We start from the raw sequence: 19553 nt of genomic DNA, 5'->3' as shown, positions 1-19553 counted from the left end.
TTGGGAGGCAGTACAACTGTGTACTTCTAAAAATTAATCATGAGGCAACACCTTTAAACTGTGTTACACTCCCACAGCTTTCTACACAAGTCTACCATCTGTATAGTAGCATTGATAGTGATGGTCACCTTTATAGTATAGAATACCAGAATACCTTTCTTTTTAGCTTCGCATTTTTTAAATTCTTTTAGGAATTTTGATAAGTTGAAGAATCTTACCGTTCTGAGCATTTCTTTTTCTGCACTATGCATTTCCTTGTCTCTGATGTTTGCGGACAAAGGGTACCACGTGAAGACGGGTGCTGCAGTATTTCACGAGTCCTGGTTTCATTGCCGCGTTTGAAACCACAGGTCTTTCCCCTCTTTGTACATATGCCCCACGGACTCCATTCACTTACAGAACAATGAACTATAGGAACAAAACATGGATCAAATATCAGACTAATGATACCAGTGACATACATGATGGTGGTAGATAAATTTTACAATTGTTATTTTTCCTAGTGTGTACAGTAAAACAAGACAAATGTCTAGATACTGATTATCTTTAGAATTATTTAGTATGTTTTTATGTGTACCACCTAATAACATCTATTTTAGACAAATGGTAATCATGGAGGACAATGTATGATTTTAAACTTGTGATTATTTTACTAAAAGAAACCTTCTAAATTGAAACTGTTAATATCTGTGTTGGAGTCTGTTTTAGAGCTACAAATTTTGACTTTTTTTGGCATAATGGCAGTGCTGTTCTTCCCTTCAAAACACTGGAAACTACAATATCACCAGCCAGACGCCATAAAAATTCAGTGAGGTCCACACCAGTGCATTACATGTTGAATTCAGCACAGCAATGTGGAATTGGTTATAAACTGAAACCATTCTGCAGACGTGAACAAAGCCTAAGGACATTATTACAGGACCTTAAGGGAATGTGCACACGTTGAGTATTTGGATGCAGAAATTTGTTCATCAATTGTGCTGAGAACTGATATTACCCAGCAGGGAAGGTCCATGGTTATTGGGTCCTTCCCAGCCTAATAATACCAGCCCTCATCTGCCCCAGAAGTGGTGCACCACATTAGATGCGCCAATTCTGGCGTTCCGCCTTGGCTCTCCCCGATGCCCTGGTGCGGTGGCAATAGAGGTAATAGGACTTGGTGTTGATGTCATCTGTGCATTGTCCTAAAACACAGCTGACATTAAGCCCTGGGGTTAGTAATGGAGAGGTGTCTATCAAACACCCTCATTACTAGCCCAGTAAGAAAAAAGTAAAACACACACACAAAAATTCTTTATTTAAATAAACATTCTCCAACACTATCCCTTGTTCACTACTTTATTAAAAAAAAAGTTCCCACGCAGGTCCTCCATAGTCCACCAAATTCGACGTAGTCCAGAACAGAGTGCAGAGTGACCAGGAACTTCAGAAGAGCAGTGACGTTACTGACATCACCACTGTTCAGAGGGAGGCGTGTCCCAGCGCCTCTGAAAACTAGTGACATCAGTAACGTCACTGCTCTTCAGACATTCCTTGTCTCTCTGCGCTCTGGACTAAGTCAGATTTGGTGGGCTATGGCATACCTCTGTGGGAACTATTCTTTAATAAAATGGTGAATGAGGGATCGTGTCGGGAAGTGTTTATTTAAATAAAGTATTTTTGTGTTTTTTCTTTTTTCTTACTGGGATAGTAATGGGATGGGGGTGTCTGATAGATAGCCCTGTTCTTTATTACATACCGTCCTCTCTTGTTAGATATAAACTGAAATGACTGGTGATGGAGCATGGGAAAGCTTCTTTTCTGATGGAGGAGGCTGATAGACTGGTCAGATGCTGCCCATCAGCAGTCATTTTATTTTATATCTAACAAGAGAGGACTCTATGCAATAAAGAGAGGGTGTTGTGAATAACAAAAATAATGAGAATACGCTATGTAAGGGACGGTGCTACATATAACAATACATGATACTATGTAATAATGGGACAGCACTATACATAAGAACAGAGGATGCTGCATAATAAGGGACCGTCCCAGATGTAACTGAAGAGAATGATACCTAATAAGAGATGCCCTTCCAGTAATAATGTCCCCCATACTGGGCTCCTTCCTGTGATAATGTCTCCCAACCTGGCCTCTATCTTGGTATAATATCCCCCAACCTAGTCCTCTTCCTTGGATAATGTCCCTTATCCTGGTCCTCTTCTTGATATAGTGTGACCTATCCTGGGCCCCTTCCTGGGATAATGTGCCCCATCGTGGTCCTCTTCCAGGTATAATGTGCCCCATCCTGGTATACATGTGCCCCGTCCTGGTATAATGTGCCCCATCATCGTATATATGTGCCCCATCCTCATATATATGTCCCCCATACAGGTATACTGTATATGTCCCCCATCCTCGTATATATGTCCCCCATGCAGGTATATATGTGCCCCATCCTCGTATATATGTCCCTAATCCTGGTATAATGTGCTCCATCCTGGTATAATGTGCCCCATCCTCATATATATATGTCCCTCATCCTAGTATAATGTGCCCCATCCTGGTATATATGTCCCACATCCTGCTATAATGTACACTGTTTTGTAATACATTAAAAACAATTGATACTGCGCACCTTTCCCCACGCTCCCACGCGTGCGGGGTTCTCTTCTACAGCCAGCGCGGGAGCCGGCAGCTAACTTCGGCAGCACCAATCAGAGGCCGGCAGCTGATGTTGACGTGCCTGTGACTGGGGGCACATGACAGTGGTGTCATGCGCCCCCAGTTACCGGCACGCCAACGTCTGCTGTTGGCCTTTGATTATGTGGTGGCGTGTATTGCAGCGCAGGGAGTCGATGAGCTCCCTGTGCCGCAATACATTTCAGCTGAATATGTGTCCTCGGACACACATTCAACTGAAGTAGTCGCTGGTGGCGGTGGGCCCCCCTCCACCTCCGGGCCATGGTGCAGCTGCATCAGTTGCACTGGCGATATGTCCGCCCTTGAAAATACATGAGATATTTTGTATAATTCCTCCAAAGCAGGGGCACTCATAAGGGCGCAGAATGTGGTTCAAGCAATAGATCATAACAGACAATGCAATCAAATTATGAACAGAGGCTATGTTGTTAGAGGGAGAATATGCTGCATAACTGAACCAGTCATGAAGTTCTACTGAAAATGAGCCAAAACAGCCAAAGAAAATAAGCTTAGGCATAGAAACATTTCAAACCCTGGATTACATGACTAATTTACTTTACATGTGTGCCGAGTCAAAGGAACGTGCAGTGACCTATGTTCGAGCAGAGTATGCATACATTCATCAAATCAAATGATTCAGCACAGATCGCAAGTGCTACCTGCAAATCAATGCTTTCCTGCTTCAGACAGAATCAAGTGCACGTGAGATATTTACTGTCATTATCGTAACCAGCAACAATAGCGCACCTCATCGCCAAGAGAAAGTAAAAACCTGCAGCAGAAAATAATTCTCCATGTTCAGCCATGATTACATTGATCTTTGGGCTCATACACTCAGAGCTATAGAGATATAGATATACAGATAGAGAGATATATACATGTATGTACCGTATATTCCGGCGTATAAGACGACTTTTGAAGACTGAAAAATCTTCTGTGTAGTCTGGGGTCGTCTTATACGCCGGTAATGCTTTTGAACTTTCAGAAATTGACATGCGGGGATACTCTGGGGGTGTTAATAAGCTGCCATGGCCGTATCCCTGCCATGTGGGAGTTAATATAAGGTGGAGGGAGTTAAAATACCGCGGCGGTACGTCCAGACAGTCAGCGCTTCTGTGCTGAAACTGACACATCGCTGCGTATTCCCAGCTCCGGACACAGCGCAGGGCTTCTGTGCCGACAGCTTTCACTTGTCACAGAAGCGCTGCGCTGTGTCCGGAGCTGGGAAGTTCGCATCGCTTCTGTGACAATATATGAAAAGCCGGCAATTCAGCAGCGGCATAAGCCGGCACCCGACAATTTAGAATAGAAAGAATAGAGCTTCACACATAGATTAGATAGATAGAAACATGTCAGTCACATATATATGAAGTACAGTGACAGTGTTGCTTACTGTACTTGTCATTTAGTGTAAAGGATTTATTAAAACAAATAATAGTGTTTTCATGCACTGTCTCTTTAAAAAAGCCGGCCGGCAATTCAGCATCTGTACCCGACAATTTATAACAGACAGAATAGAGCTTCACACATAGATTAGATAGATAGAAACGTGTCAGTCACATATATATGAAGTACAGTGATAGTGTTGGTTACTGTACTTGTCATTTAGTATTAAAATAAAGGATTTATTATTAAAAAAATTGGCGTGGGGTTCCCCTTAATTTTAGGCTCTAGCGGAGGTTAAGCAGACAGCTGGGGCAGATGTTTGAAGCCTGGGAAGGGGGTAATACCCACGGAGCTTCCCAGGCTACTAATATCAGCCCCCAGCTGAATACCTAGTCTTTACTAGCTATTAAAATGGGGAACCCCCCCAAAAAAATGACGTGGGGTCCCCCCTAATTTAATAGCTAGCAAAGGCTAGGCAGACAGCTGGGGGCTGATATTAATAGCCCAGGAAGGGAGCCATGAATATTGGCCCCCTCCCAGGCTAGAAACACCAGCCGTCAGCCGCCCCAGAAATGGCGCATCCATAGGATGCGCCAATTCTGGCACTTAGCCTCGCTCTTCCACGCTGCCCTGGTGCGGTGGCAGGGGGTAATAGGGCTGGGGTTGATGTCAGCTTATAATGCCAGCTGACATCAAGCCCAGGTTAGTAATGGAGAGGCGTCTATAAGACACCCCCATTACTAACCCCATAGTCAAAGTTAAAAAAAACACAAACACCCAGAATAAAGTCCTTTAATTGAAATAAAGACACAATTCTTTATTGTTCTAAATTAAACCATACTTACCATCACGCCCATTCCAGCTGAAGCCAACGATCTCCTGCAATAAAAGTAAAATAATAAACCAACCTCATCCTTACCTCTCCATGGTTCCCAGGACAGCTTCAGCTCTGCTACATCGAGATGACAGGCTGGACCGCAGCAGAACGCTGCCATCCAGCCTGTCATCCCGCAGACACTGAGAAGCGCAGGCATGCTTGCGCTCCTCAGTGTCTCGCTGTGACGGCATCCAGATGAGCCGACAATGAACTCAGCTCACCTCCTGGACGTCCGTCACTGACAGCGTGGGAAACTTCTACTGCGCATGCGGGGAGCAGGAGAATTTTCCCACGCTGTCAGTGACGTGCATGAGGTGAGCCGAGTTCATTGGACATGATCTCGGCTCATCTGGATGCCGTCACAGTCAGACACTGAGGAGCACAAGCATGCCTGCGCTTCTCAGTGTCTGCCGCATGGCAAGCTGAACGGCAGCGTTCTGCTGCGGTCCAGCCTGTCATGTGAATGTAGCAGAGCTGGACCGGTCCTGGGAACCATGGAGAGGTAAGGATGAGGTTGCTTTATTATTTTACTTTTATTGCAGGAGATCGTTGGCTTCAGCTGGAATGGGCGTGATGGTAAGTATGGTTTAATTTAGAACATTAAAAAATTGTGTCTTTATTTCAATTAAAGGACTTTATTCTGGGTGTTGTGTTTTTTTTAATTACTTTACTAGAAATTCATGGCGGTCATGTCTAATATTGGCGTGACCCCATGAATTTCGGGCTTAGGGCCAGCTGATAATGCCAAGCTGGCCCTAACCCCTTTATTACCCAGTGAGCCACCGCACCAGGGCCCTGGATGAGTTGGGTACAGCGCCAGAAGATGGCGCTTCTATGAACGCGCCATTTTCCGGGGTGGCTGCGGACTGCAATTTGCAGCAGGGGGGGCCCAGAAAGCTTGGGCCTCCCTGCGCTGCAGATTCCAGCCCCCAGCTGCCTAGTTGTACCTGGCTGGACACAAAAATAGGGCGAAGCCCCACGTACTTTTTTTTTTAATTATTTCATGAAATAATTAAAAAAAAAAGGGCTTCCCTATATTGTTGTGTCCGGCCAGGTACAAATAGGCAGCTGGTGGTTGGGGGCAGCCCGTTCCTGCCTGCTGTACCTGGCTGGACACAAAAATATGGCGAAGCCCCACGTCAACATTTTTGGGAAAAATTAATTACAAAATTAATAATTTAGGGACTGCATCTTTATTAACCCCTCAATTGTCATTTAGTGTTAAAATAAAGGATTTTTTAAAAAGAAAATTGGCGTGGGATCCACCATCATTATAGTCTCTAGCGGAGGTTAAGCAGACGGCTGGGGCAGATGTTTGAAGTCTGGGAAGGGGGTAATACCCACGGAGCTTCCCAGGCTACTAATATCAGCCCCCAGCTGAATACCTAGCCTTTACTAGCTATTAGAATGGGGGACCCCCCCAAAAAATGACGTGGGGTCCCCCCTATTTTAATATGTTTATGAGTGACAGTTTTCCTGCTATATACCTGCATGTCATAAGAATTTAAATTAAAAAAGGACCATGTTAAATTCAAATCTGTTTTTTTTAAATTTTTACCGGTGTTTGGTATGCGTTGGAAAAGGGGTAGTCTTATACGGTGAATATATCCTAAACTCTATATTTTAACAGGAAAGTAGGGGGGTCGTCTTATACACCAGGTCGTCTTATACGCCGGAATATACGGTATGTCTACATGTACAGAACCATAATAAAGCTGCTCTCAAGGTGCATCAAGTCACTACTTAACCTCCGTATGACTTCCATTTTTGTATGGATGATTCTGGCATGCTCAACAAGATGCCACATATCTGAAGGTGTTCTTCCTTCTAATATATATGGGACACCTCATGCTAAGGAGCTGCAAAGGGGTCAGCCATGTAAATGAGACATAACGTCCTTTTAAATTTATTGTTACAGGAGCAGAAAAATCATTTATAGAAAATAGTTTTCTGATAACAAAATCTGAATGGTTCAAGTGGTGTAAGTTCTATAGCAAACTGACAAGTTTATATATCTTTACAAAAAGATAACTTCCATTTACTCTGTAGCTTCTATCTCGGCATCTCTACCATCTTAATCACGGCACAGTCAGTCTCAGTCTGAAGATTCATATTTCCAACCTTTCCTTCATGGTCTCAGTGATTTGTAAACTCCCTCCCCTTTTTTTCCAGCTTGAAAACCCAAAATGTGTGGTAAACCAGAAATGCTGACTCTACTTTATTAAAGGCACAGATATGTAAATCAAATAGTAGATACTACCTACCAATAGTACTGCATTCCATGCTGTGGTTATTGTTCTCAAACCCATCTGGACATGTGTCAAGACATTTCCCACTGTGCAAGTAAAATCCACCTTTACATTTTGTGCAGAAACTTTTGTGGAAGCATGTTTCACAATCAGATTTACATCCTGAAAGCACAGAAAAGACCTGGTCAGTCATTCTGGAGAACCTTAAGCTAAGAAACAAGTCATTAATACTCTTAGAACAATTAGACCATTAAGACTCCAATATGCATTAGATACTTGTAAGTCATCCAAACTCTCTGCTTTCAGTGAGAGTAGCTAACCAGGTATTGTGTACTGGGCCTCCCAATAAAGATCCTTTTTGTTCTACAGGCAAATAAGCTGCTGTCAGATGAGTCTGACAGCGGTTTACACCTTTATTCCCATAGAGAGCACATTATTTAATCTTTTTAGTATTACAGTTATCTGCTGGTGCCTAAGAGCTGCCATTTGGGTTTTTCAAAATAAAACACCGATACATATGAGGAGGTTAAAGGGAACCCAACAGGTGAGGCATGCTGCCCAAACCCAGGGCTGCATGTATCAGCTACTGGCTGTACATTCACAGCCATTTATTTTTGACTCTGAAACGCTATGGCATTTCAGAGAAAGACATACTTTTAATAGCTACCGGCGGAGCAGTCAGGTCTCTGGCTGTTTCTTCCTGCGCACTAAGGCTATGTTCACACATGTTGTGTTTTTCAGCTTTTTTTCTGGCAGCTGTTATGCAAATTTCTAGCGGTGTTTTGCAGTACAAACAAAGTCTATGAGAAACCAGAATTCTCTGTTCGTACATCTTGTTTTATTTGTTCTTGCGTATTTTGTGCTTCGGTTGGGTTTTTGGAAAATAGAGCATGTCACTTCTTTCAGCATTTTTTCACCCATGGGAAGTAATGGGTGATGAAAAAAAACGCTGAAAAAACGCACCTAAATTTGCATCAGCGTTTTTGATGGCAAAATAGAATGGGGTTCTTTTTTTTTTTTTTTTACAGAACTTTATGTACATACATAAGTAGAGACAGAAGGACAGTAAAAAAAACCCCCTGAAAAACGCACCAACAACGCACCAAAACCTGCATTTTTGACGCAGCTGATTTACTGCCAGAGATCAGCTTTGCTTCAGATTTGCGACGTAAAAAAAAACACAACATGAGCATAGCCTAATAGTGACTGACATGTCTCCGACTGCGTTCAGAGACAAACATACCTAGCTGCGATCATACAGCCAGTGGATGATACATGCTGCCCAGGGTTTGGGCAGCATGCATTACCTGTCAGGTTCATTTTAAATGAGTTGTCTTGGAATAGGACAGAAAATAAAACAAATGTAATTAAAAAAAGACAAACTTTTAATTAGCAAATCATAATTCTATCTATGAAGGTAATCACTAGAGAAATAAAATAACCATGTTACACTGACCGAAACCTATCCTAAAATGTTAAGACCGTTGCCCATTAGTATTCGCAGTAGGAAGCTCTACTGCTGTGACCGGGAGATAATTATCATGAACTAACATTCAGAAAGATGGTGGACAACAGTGTGAGTGGCCTCCTCGCACCTCAGCACCCTTGGTATCTCCAGTATTCGATGAGGACAGTAGACGCTTCCTCCTTTTACCTCAGCACCACTGGTATCTCCAGTATTCGGTGAGGACAGTGGAAGTTTCCTCTTTTTACCTCAGCATCCCTGGTATCTCCAGTATTCGATGAGAACAGTGGACGCTTCCTCTTTTTACCTCAGCACCACTGGTATCTCCAGTATTCGATGAGGACAGTGGAAGCTTCCTCCATTTACCTCAGCACCTCTGGTATCTCCAGTATTCGATGAGGACAGTGGAAGCTTCCTCCTTTTACCTAAGCACCTCTGGCATCTCCAGTAGTCGATGAGAACAGTGAACGCTTCCTCTTTTTACCTCAGCACCACTGGTATCTCCAGTATTCGATGAGGACAGTGGAAGCTTCCTCCATTTACCTCAGCACCTCTGGTATCTCCAGTATTCGATGAGGACAGTAGAAGCTTCCTCCTTTTACCTAAGCACCTCTGGTATCTCTAGTATTCAATGAGAACAGTGGAAGTGTGACACCCAGGGGATGGGGACTACTCGGCGCCCGGGCCTTAATGCCTGGCCTTGGGGGATGTCGCGGTGGTCGGCTCCCGGGCCTGTACCCTGGGGTCTCTCTTAAAAAAAAAGGGGTTAAATGGAAAATGAAAGTTCGTGACGCCACCTGTGGTGTCTGGTGAGGACCACCAGCGCTGCAGCAGTCCACTGAGGCCGGTGTTACGGCAGCTATGATGGGGTAGCTCCCCACAGGTGGAGCTAGGCCTCAGGGCAGCGGTGTTCGGTAAGGTGCACTATATGGCGGTGACCCAGCCGGGTCCAAGGAAAAATGGGAGACACACTCACGTTTGGCTTCAGTACCTTTTTACTGGTGGAGTTGCGGTACCGCCCGGAGCACTGTAGGGTGAGGGGTGCACTGCAGGTCTCCCCCCAGTGAGCAGGTATAGGGCCTCCTGTATCCTTGCCGCTTGTGTAGTTTATGGCCTGTCTGAAACTAGGCCTAACTTAGTCCTTGTGTTGCGCCGGCTGACCTAGTGTTAGGGCCTTTTGCTGAAGAGCACGCTCCTGGTATGGCGGAGCCTCCGTGTCTCCTGGTCCAGTTACGTGTCAGCTCCTGGGCTATCCTGAGACCTGAAGTCTTCCAGGAAAGATCCGGTTGTTTTCCACAGAGGATATACTGCTCTGCAGACTCGGAGCCGGTGTCCGGTATATTTCTGGGGTGAGCTTATGAAGCTCCTCGGTCCCCGATGCTACTGTTCCACTAGCCTTCGGCCTACTCTGGGCCCTCACTAGGCTATACACACTGGCAGTAAGCTGGCTGCCTCTTCTGCCGCTCTTTAGAGCATCGGCAACGCTCCTAGCTGTCTCTCTCTGAGCTGCTTGCAGCAGACTCCAAACAACTCCTCTCAGCAGAAACCTGCTGAGTCACTAACCTTCTGTGTCTCAGCAGAGACTCCTGACTGGACTCACTCCTTAGACAACTGACTGAACTCCCCCTCTTCCTGCCTCCACCCTCCTTTATATATTCACTAAATGGCTCCCTCTGGTGGTTCTGAGGTAGGGTGGAGGTGTGTGAATGCTCTGAGGGCCTCTTGTGGAGAAAACCTGACATGCACCCCCCTTTTGGTCTGTGACTCCATGCACAGCAGGGCGTCACAGAAGCTTCCTCTTTTTACCTCAGCATCCCTGGTATCTCCAGTATTCGATGATAACAGTGGACGCTTCCTATTTTTACCTCAACACCACTGGTATCTCCAGTATTCGATGAGGACAGTGGAAGCTTCCTCCTTTTACCTCAGCACCTCTGGTATCTCTAGTATTCGATGAGGACAGTAGAAGCTTCCTCCTTTTACCTAAGCACCTCTGGTATCTCTAGTATTCAATGAGAACAGTTGAAGCTTCCTCTTTTTACCTCAGCATCCCTGGTATCTCCAGTATTCGATGAGAACAGTGGAAGCTTCCTCTTTTTACCTCAGCATCCCTGGTATCTCCAGTATTCAATGAAGACAGTGGAAGCTTTCTCCTTTTACCTCAGCACCCCTGGTATCTCCAGTATTCAATGAGGACAGTGGAATCTTCCTCCTTTTACCTCAGCACCTCTGGTATCTCCAATATTAGATGAGAACAATGGAAGCTTCCTCTTTTTACCTCAGCACCCCTGGTATCTCCAGTATTCGGTGAGGACAGTGAAAGCTTCCTCTTTTTACCTCAGCACCTCTGTTATCTCTAGTATTCAATGAGAACAGTGGAAGCTTCCTCCTTTTACCTCAGCATCCTTGGTATCTCCAGTATTAGATGAGAACAGTGGAAGCTTCCTCTTTTTACCTCAACACCCCTGATATCTCCAGTATTCGATGAGGACACTGGAAGCTTCCTCCTTTAACCTCAGCACCTCTGGTATCTCCAGTTTTCGATGAGGACAGTGGAAGCTTCCTCTTTTTACCCAAGCACCACTGGTATCTCCAGTATTCGATGAGGACAGTGGAAGCTTCCTCATTTTACCTCAGCACCTCTGGCATCTTCAGTATTAGATCAGAAGTACAGGATGAACAGCAGTGTGAGCAGCCTCTGCTGTCCTCAATGAATACTGGAAAGATAAGGGTGCTCAGGTAAAAATTTGAGCTTCCTCCTTCTACCGCAGCACCACTGGTATCTTCAGTGCTACAACAGAATATCCAATAGAAACACATGTTTCTACACATAAAAGGGACTAAGGATGAGCTTCTACTGCACATGCTTAGTCACCTGCCCTAATAACATTCTAAGACATGTCTGTCCTGTTAAGAAGACAGCAGACATTTTAATTTTTTAGTGATTAGCTCCCTAGGAAAAACCATTGTGATATGCTAGGTAAAACTTATTTATAATGACTTTTCCTTTTTCATGCTCCAATGTCTATTCTTTTCTTTTTCTGTGGAAAAAGAAATGTCACAAAAGAGGAAATTACACATATACTGTATGTAGTTTTGTGTAGTGAAACTCAGTTATCAGCTTTAAAGGGGTTTGCTATTTTTTTTAATCGCTATTAATGCATAGGTTGTTTTTGTGGTTGTGTTTTTTGTTATTCGTAAAGCACACCTGTTCATCAGGGTTGCTTTCTGTCCTGCCAAGACGGGATTCCCATTATTACGAAGACGCATGTAACTTGACTTGTCAATCAACCTCCTCCATGGTGCCTGCGCTAGTTTTTTGTGCTCAGTGTATTTCTGTAAGGCCACGTTCACACATTCAGTATTTGGTTAGTATTTTACATCAGTATTCGTAAGCCCTCTCCAGGAGTGGGTGAAAAATGTAGAAGTGGTGCACATGTTTCTATTATACTCTTCCTTTGACTGTTCCATTCCTGGTTTTGGCTTACAAATACTGATGAAAAATACTGACCAAATACTGAACGTGTGAACGTGGCCTAAGGAAGGTTGAATGATGTGGAAGGTCATATACACCTCCATCTAACGTATGGTAGTCCCGTCGTAATGGGGTTGAAGGCTGGCTAAGTGAAGTGGAAGTTCTTCACAGTAATATATTCATTTTTGCAAATATGTACAGTACATACCAAAAGTTTGGACACACCTTCTCATTTAAAGATTTTTCTGTATTTTCATGACTATGAAAATTGTATATTCACACTGAAGGCATCAAAACTATGAATTAACACATGTGGAATTATATACTTAAAAAAGTGTGAAACAACTGAAAATATGTCTTATATTCTAGGTTCTTCAAAGTAGCCACCTTTTGCTTTGATGACTGCTTTGCACACTGTTGGCATTCTCTTGATGAGCTTCAAGAGGTAGTCACCGGAAATGGTTTTCAGTTCACAGGTGTGCCCTGTCAGGTTTAATAAGTGGAATTTCTTGCCTTATAAATGGGGTTGGGATCATCAGTTGTGTTGTGCAGAAGTCAGGTGGATACACAGCTGATAGTCCTATTGAATAGACTGTTAGAATTTGTATTATGGCAAGAAAAAAGCAGCTAAGTAAAGAACAACGAGCGGCCATCATTACTTTAAGAAATGAAGGTCAGTCAGTGCGAAAAATTGGGAAAACGTTAAAAGTGTCCCCAAGTGCAGTTGCAAAAACCATCAAGCGCTACAAAGAAACTGGCTCACATGAGGACCGCCCCAGGAAAGGAAGACCAAGAGTCACCTCTGCTTCTGAGGATAAGTATATCTGAGTCACCAGCCTCAGAAATCACAGGTTAACAGCAGCTCAGAATAGAGACCAGGTCAATGCCACACACAGTTCTAGCAGCAGACACATCTCTTCAACAACTGTTAAGAGGAGACTTTGTGCAGCAGGCCTTCATGGTAAAATAGCTGCTAGGAAACTACTGCTAAGGACAGGCAACAAGCAGAAAAGACTTGTTTGGGCTAAAGAACACAAGGAATGGGCATTAGACCAGTGGAAATCTGTGCTTTGGTCTGATGAGTCCAAATTTGAGATCTTTGGTTCCAACCACCGTGTCTGTGTGACGCAGAAAAGGTGAACGGATGGACTCTACATGCCTGGTTCCCACCGTGAAGCATGGAGGAGGAGGTGTGATGGTGTGGGGGTGCTTTGCTGGTGACACTGTTGGGGATTTATTCAAAATTGAAGGCATACTGAACCAGCATGGCTACCACAGCATCTTGCAGCGGCATGCTCTTCCATCCGGTTTGCGTTTAGTTGGACCATCATTTATTTTTCAACAGGACAATGACCCCAAACACACCTCCAGGCTGTGTAAGGGCTATTTGACCAAGAAGGAGAGTGATGGGGTGCTACGCCAGATGACCTGGCCTCCACAGTCACCAGACCTGAACCCAATCGAGATGGTTTGGGGTGAGCTGGACCGCAGAGTGAAGGCAAAAGGGCCAACAAGTGCTAAGAATCTCTGGGAACTCCTTCAAGATTGTTGGAAGACCATTTCCGGTGACTACCTCTTGAAACTCATCAAGAGAATGCCAAGAGTGTGCAAAGCAGTCATCAAAGCAAAAGGTGGCTACTTTGAAGAACCTAGAATATAAGACATATTTTCAGTTGTTTCACACTTTTTTGTCAAGTATATAATTCCACATGTGTTAATTCATAGTTTTGATGCCTTTAGTGTGAATGTACAATTTTCATAGTCATGAAAATACAGAAAAATCTTTAAATGAGGTGTGTCCAAACTTTTGGTCTGTACGGTATTTTTTTTTTAAAACCATTTGTCACCATACGCTGTTGCTGACCCTGTTAATGAAATAGAATGGGAAATTGTTAGCTCCACACTGCTGCTTTTGCAGTTGGTTTATTTGGTTCTGCTCATAAAGTAGCTATTAGCAGGTTAAGGTGTAAAGTTCTAATACATATTATATGTGTAAAAAATTTAATTATTAGCATATTACTTACTTTTACACTCACTAATTCCTGGAGAACGTATCCCATAGTAACCAGTTGGACATGAGGAAAGACAAACACCAACTTGCTTCATACCATTTCTTACAAGAGCAAAAAACAGTCTTGGTTTACATGTCATGCAGCCATTGTAATCCGAGCATGTGGCACATCCACCCTGGCAATTCTGGCTGATATTAGGATGCACTGAAAGAAATAGAAGATATGAGAAAAATCCTTTCAGTATCCTTTTACTTTAAAAAAAATATAGAATTGTGCACAATTCAAAAGAAAAATGTAATTCTAAAAAAAATATTTGTCCATTATAACCTTATTTTTATGGATCTGCATTGTAAAGATCTGAAGTAAGTCACCCATAGCAATATGTGGGCCTCTTGTGCGTTCCATCTAGTAGATAGATTAATCTCAATTATTCATATAGTAGGCGTTCTATTGTTTGCCGTACCCTGGGTTCCAAATCACCTGTATGATGCCACATTAAGTGCCTAAGGCACTACATAGACACTCAGTGTAGCATAATACAGGCCAGGTCATACAGAGAAAAAGGCCAACATGATGTTCTACAACCCATCCTGGGGGTAACCATACAATAAGTGCCAGGCGACAATGTATTAACAATACATACATCAATCTAGGGCCAGACGACAATGTATTAACAATACATCAGAGATAAGAGATGACAGAAATCTAAAGCCCCCGTCTCGCATAGCGAGATCGCTAGCGAGATCGCTGCTGTGTCACTGTTTTGGTGACGCAACAGCGACCTCACCAGCGATGTCACTATGTGTGACACTTTGCAGCGATCAGGCCCCTGCTGTGAGGTCGCTGATTGCTGCAAAGTGTCCTGGACCATTTTTTGGTCTTTGCCCTCCCACTGGTCAGCACACATCGCTGTGTGTGACCAGCAGGACCAGCGATCAGGCTGGTAACCATGATAAACATTGGGTTACTAGGGGCACACGCGCACCTAGTAACCCGTTGTTTATCATGGTTACGAGCCTGCTAAAGTGAGCGGTAACCTCCCGCTCACCGTAGCAGAGTGGTAACCACCAGCGACCACATAGCGACGCAGCAACGATCCCTGACAGGCCGTATCGTTGTTGGGATCGTTGCAGCGTCGCTAAGTGTGACGGGGCCTTAAGAAAACAATTACAAATAAAATTATAAACTATCCATCTATTCTATTACTATATTTCTCACCCTTTTCAATCATTATAGATATGGCATAAGGAAAAGGAGACTAGATCTCCTCGAGAAGGTCCTGCTACTTTATGTAGTGTTTTTAAGGTCTAAAGATTTTATTTAATAATTTTAAACTTGTACTAAAATTTTGCCTTTTATCCAAAGATCTATATTGATCTTAATATTTATCAATTAAGGATTGTGACTCGCCTTACACTATATCCAGCCGCAAATAATCTCCACTGACTAAAAGAAACTTTTTTTTCTGTACATTTATTTTGTAATCACAAAAAATAAAACAACTTCTGATATGATGTCGAGCTTTCATAGATTGGTCCTATGTAAATTTTTATAAGAGCATTTTTGCATAACACTCTATGTTTTTGATTTTTTCTAAAGGTGTATTATACCAGAAAACTGGCTTTGAAAAGTCCCAACATTTTTGCATAACACGAAGTTGCATAAAAATTTAGCGTCTTTTGGTCTTCATGCACCACACTTTTTTGTCCCATCCCCCTTCAGGACCTATGATTATGGCTATGAGATATGCTAATTTGGGTATGTTTAATGAGTCCCTTATATACATATTTTATGTTCCTTCAATGCTATGTTAATTTTTCATTCTGTAGCTAAAGCATCCTTTATGCTCCTTGCAGTGCAGATTACCCACTGACATTCCCCTGCATTGATGTGCATTAATTTTTACTTCTTTTTGAATGGATGCTCTTGGTCCCATTATTAACATGGCGCCTCTAATCACTTTTTTAGTAGTGTGCATGTCCGGACATGTTTAAGCTATTAATATGGCACTTATGATTTCAGTTTGTGAATGCACATGTGCATTGTACATAGGACCCCTCCTCATTCACAGTGGGAATTTTAAAACTCCGAACTCGGCGGCAACATGATTATAATAAAGAAAGTGAGCAATTGATCCTAATTATCACATCAGTATCGTTATGATCAATTTATGTACTCTTTATTATGTCTATAATTATAAAATATGTAATTTTATTCACAAGCTGTATTATGGATTATTACACCGTGTTCATGTATTTTGACTATTATGCTAATGATGTATAATCGTGTTTGTGATTAATCCACCTTTAAATATAAGTATGTGCACCAATTGTGCTGCTAGAGCAAGGTTCACACTATAAAGCAATAAGTTCCAATAACTTTGCACGTTATTTTATGCAGTGCTACCTCCATTTATTTTGCATAATTCAATATATCCCATATCTATCTTTCCAACTAATATACTGTATATTTATCTCCAAAATCCAAATATATACAGGAATGTGATCTACTAAGGAATGTAAACCACTAATAAGTTCACATTCAGCAGAGATAGCTTGTGGTTACAAGCAAATTGCAATGGGGTATTTCCAAAAACTTTGTCTATGCCTCATTAGAGTGAAAAAGAAAACTGTGATAAAATTGTCACTTTGCATCATTCACATTCTCAACATATACCATGCAGAATTGATTGATGACACCAAAAAGATAACAGTTTGTAAAAGGATTGTTTGAGAATTTAGCGTTATCACATACTGAAATTTAGTGAAAAAAGGTGAGAGCTTATGTAATCTAAAGGGTATTTATCAAGGGGAAAAAAGAAGCATGTAACGTTACTTATAGCTAATCCAAATGATTTATAACTTTTATAGCTTTAGTTCTCAAATTCTATCTTACTTTCTGATCACTAGGAATGCTTTAAGACACAATATACTGTATACAAGATGTGTATATTAAATATGGGTTACGTACTGCTACTAAATCCCTTCAGCCAGCATTTTGCAACCTATGCCTAATGAGTGTAATTTGGATATCACAATTATGTGCAAGTATCTTGAAGGAATTTGATAACTTCTTGGCAGGAAACATTCATACTTCCTTTAGGCATCTTCTAAATGACCCTATCTAAAGTACCACTGACCCTCTAATGTCTCACACATTAAAAAAATATATCACACACACTGTGCCCTTTTGCTACTAGGACCCAGAACTGTCCCGGGTGTGTCAGAGGTGACAGACAGTTTCCCTGCAGTTGATTGCAGGAGATCTCTACGTTTGGCATTAAAGACATCTTCTTAGAGGCTGGCTGTTTCTAGGACCCAGCAGCTACCTCCCTCTGGCTGATTGGCTCACTGGCCTGGGTGTATAAATACCTGGTGTGTCTGAGAGGGAGGTGCCGGCGATATTCATTACTACTTGAGAGGCTTTAGCAAGAACAGTACTTTGCCCCCCCTGTTTGTCTACCCTTGTTGGCTATAGAGTTTAGTGTAGATCGCCTAGTGCTCATCTCCTTCTTCCCTAGCCTTAGCCATATGCCAGAGAAAGTCAGGGCGAGGCACGCGTGCAGCGATTGGTGAAGAGCCAATATAGGGATGGTAGTTGAGACAGGGTGACACTAGACCAGACTAGGAGGTCTCCACTCCCCCCTTTCCCTAGAGTCTGGGCTCCCTTTCCCTCTTCCCTCTGTGTTGCACTAAGTCTTTCCCACACCTTGCGTGACAAGAACAGATGACCCTATGCTATAGGTTTTTAGGCTAGGTCTATACCTGTGCTGGTGAATTCCATTGTTCTGCACTAGCAGAACAGCTAAATTAGTGGCAGTGCTGGATCAGTCAAATGACAGAAACCAGCGGATATGTACCCCTATTGACTATGTAGTCCTTCATATTTTTGTCATTGTGTCTGAAGTTTTATTGGACAAAATTGCATAGTTTTCTGTTCTATTCAATCAGCTATTGCCAGAATCTGGGACATAGACTTCAAATGCAATCTTCAACCCCGATGTTGACATACTGCATGTTTATCTAAAGATAATAATGGATATGTTATTATTTCTACATTATTATACAAATGGGCATTGATGCTCATATAGTGTTAGCTAATAAGCAACTGCCTGATAGCAAATATTATTGATTAGTAACTTTTCCATTAATGCTGGAGGAGAACATTATATTACCATATGTGAAACTTTTGAACATTAATTAATTTTGTAAACCCTTTATAGATGCAGCTTTTTGTTCCTCGATTACATAGGAATGTTTTCTTCTTTTGTTTTGTTTAGTTAAATTTTACAGTGTATGTGGGCTTGTCTTTTGTGAAACAAGTTGTATTTTTCATGATATATATTTGGTGGTACTTAATAATTTTTCAAATGTGTGTTTTTTTTTTTTGCGGGGGACAAGAAAAAAATGCAAAAATGTGGTTTGGGTTTTTTATCGTAAAATGTTGAGTTCTAGTTTAACGTGTGTGTGTAAAACATACATATATTTGGCTTTTGTAATCTATTGTATCAGGTTTAATTGATGCCTTTGAAGAAATCCTCTTTATGGTTCTTTAATTACCATTTGAAGATTTCTGCTAATTAGATTTCGGTGCACAGAGGCCGGACTCTACACGGGATCTTCTCCTCCACAGACCTGAGGCAGGCGGAGAGGCCGGGGAAACACAGACAAGTTCGGCCCCTGTGCACCGAACTCTTATTAGTAGAAAACTTATAATGGTGATTAAAGAAGAGCAACATAGTGGATTTTGTCACTAAAGGAATCAATTTAATCAGTGTTATAGTTCCATTACAGCCACGTCTTTATTTTATATTACATAATCATGCTGACGGGTTCTCTTTAAATTCAGTAAATTTCAGTATTTTGTGTACTAGTTGCCATAGCACAATACGTGCAAAGTTCCCATTCAGTTATATTAGGGTTATGGACATGTAGATAGATGTGTCACATATTACAGATGCTCTGGTTTATGAAGTTGATATACATATAGCTTGGTGCAGAGAGCACATGAAAGACATTCTGTTAGATTTATGAAGAATTATTTATGGAAGTCACTTTTTGGTACACTTTGAAATATTTACCTTTCTTTTTAACAAATGAGATTCAATGAGAATGTTAGGTTAATCTCTTCCTTTCAATTTACCATCTTGTGTATCCAAATGTACATAGAAGGCATATATTTATTTTACAAAGGATTAGTAACTATCAAATACAGCAGTTTGCGTAGCGAAAGTTGTCATTTTTACATTGATATTCTTAATTTTGCTTCACTCATGGAACTTATGATATATTGTAATAGTGAGGGGAAAGACACCATTGACAAATTGAGTAAAGTACTGAAAAACTTCCAGAGTTCACCTCTGCACTATAGGGCATTATGACAGGTGTAGATGAAAAGGAAGGTAATA

The 19553-nt window shown here is 42.0% G+C and overlaps 1 protein-coding gene across 2 annotated transcripts in view; it reads right to left on the bottom strand.

Moving 5' to 3' along the window:
- RSPO3 (R-spondin 3) overlaps window positions 1–19553 on the bottom strand; it is a 138539-nt gene that overhangs the window by 57414 nt on the left and 61572 nt on the right. For both annotated transcript variants that reach the window (XM_073676031.1, XM_073676030.1), the window contains exons 2-4: window positions 14159–14350; window positions 7210–7356; window positions 219–408 (exon numbers count right to left, since the gene is read on the bottom strand). In XM_073676031.1, coding sequence (XP_073532132.1) covers window positions 219–408; window positions 7210–7356; window positions 14159–14350 — 529 coding nt within the window. The remainder of the gene's footprint in view (window positions 1–218; window positions 409–7209; window positions 7357–14158; window positions 14351–19553) is intronic.

Source organism: Phyllobates terribilis, unplaced genomic scaffold (genome assembly GCF_046119375.1).
Source record: "Phyllobates terribilis strain yellow unplaced genomic scaffold, ASM4611937v1 Scaffold_3__8_contigs__length_932513732, whole genome shotgun sequence".
In the NCBI taxonomy this organism is placed as follows: domain Eukaryota; kingdom Metazoa; phylum Chordata; class Amphibia; order Anura; family Dendrobatidae; genus Phyllobates; species Phyllobates terribilis.
The sequence above is the reverse complement of the archived record's forward strand: the minus strand, read 5'-3'. Positions and strand labels throughout refer to the sequence as shown.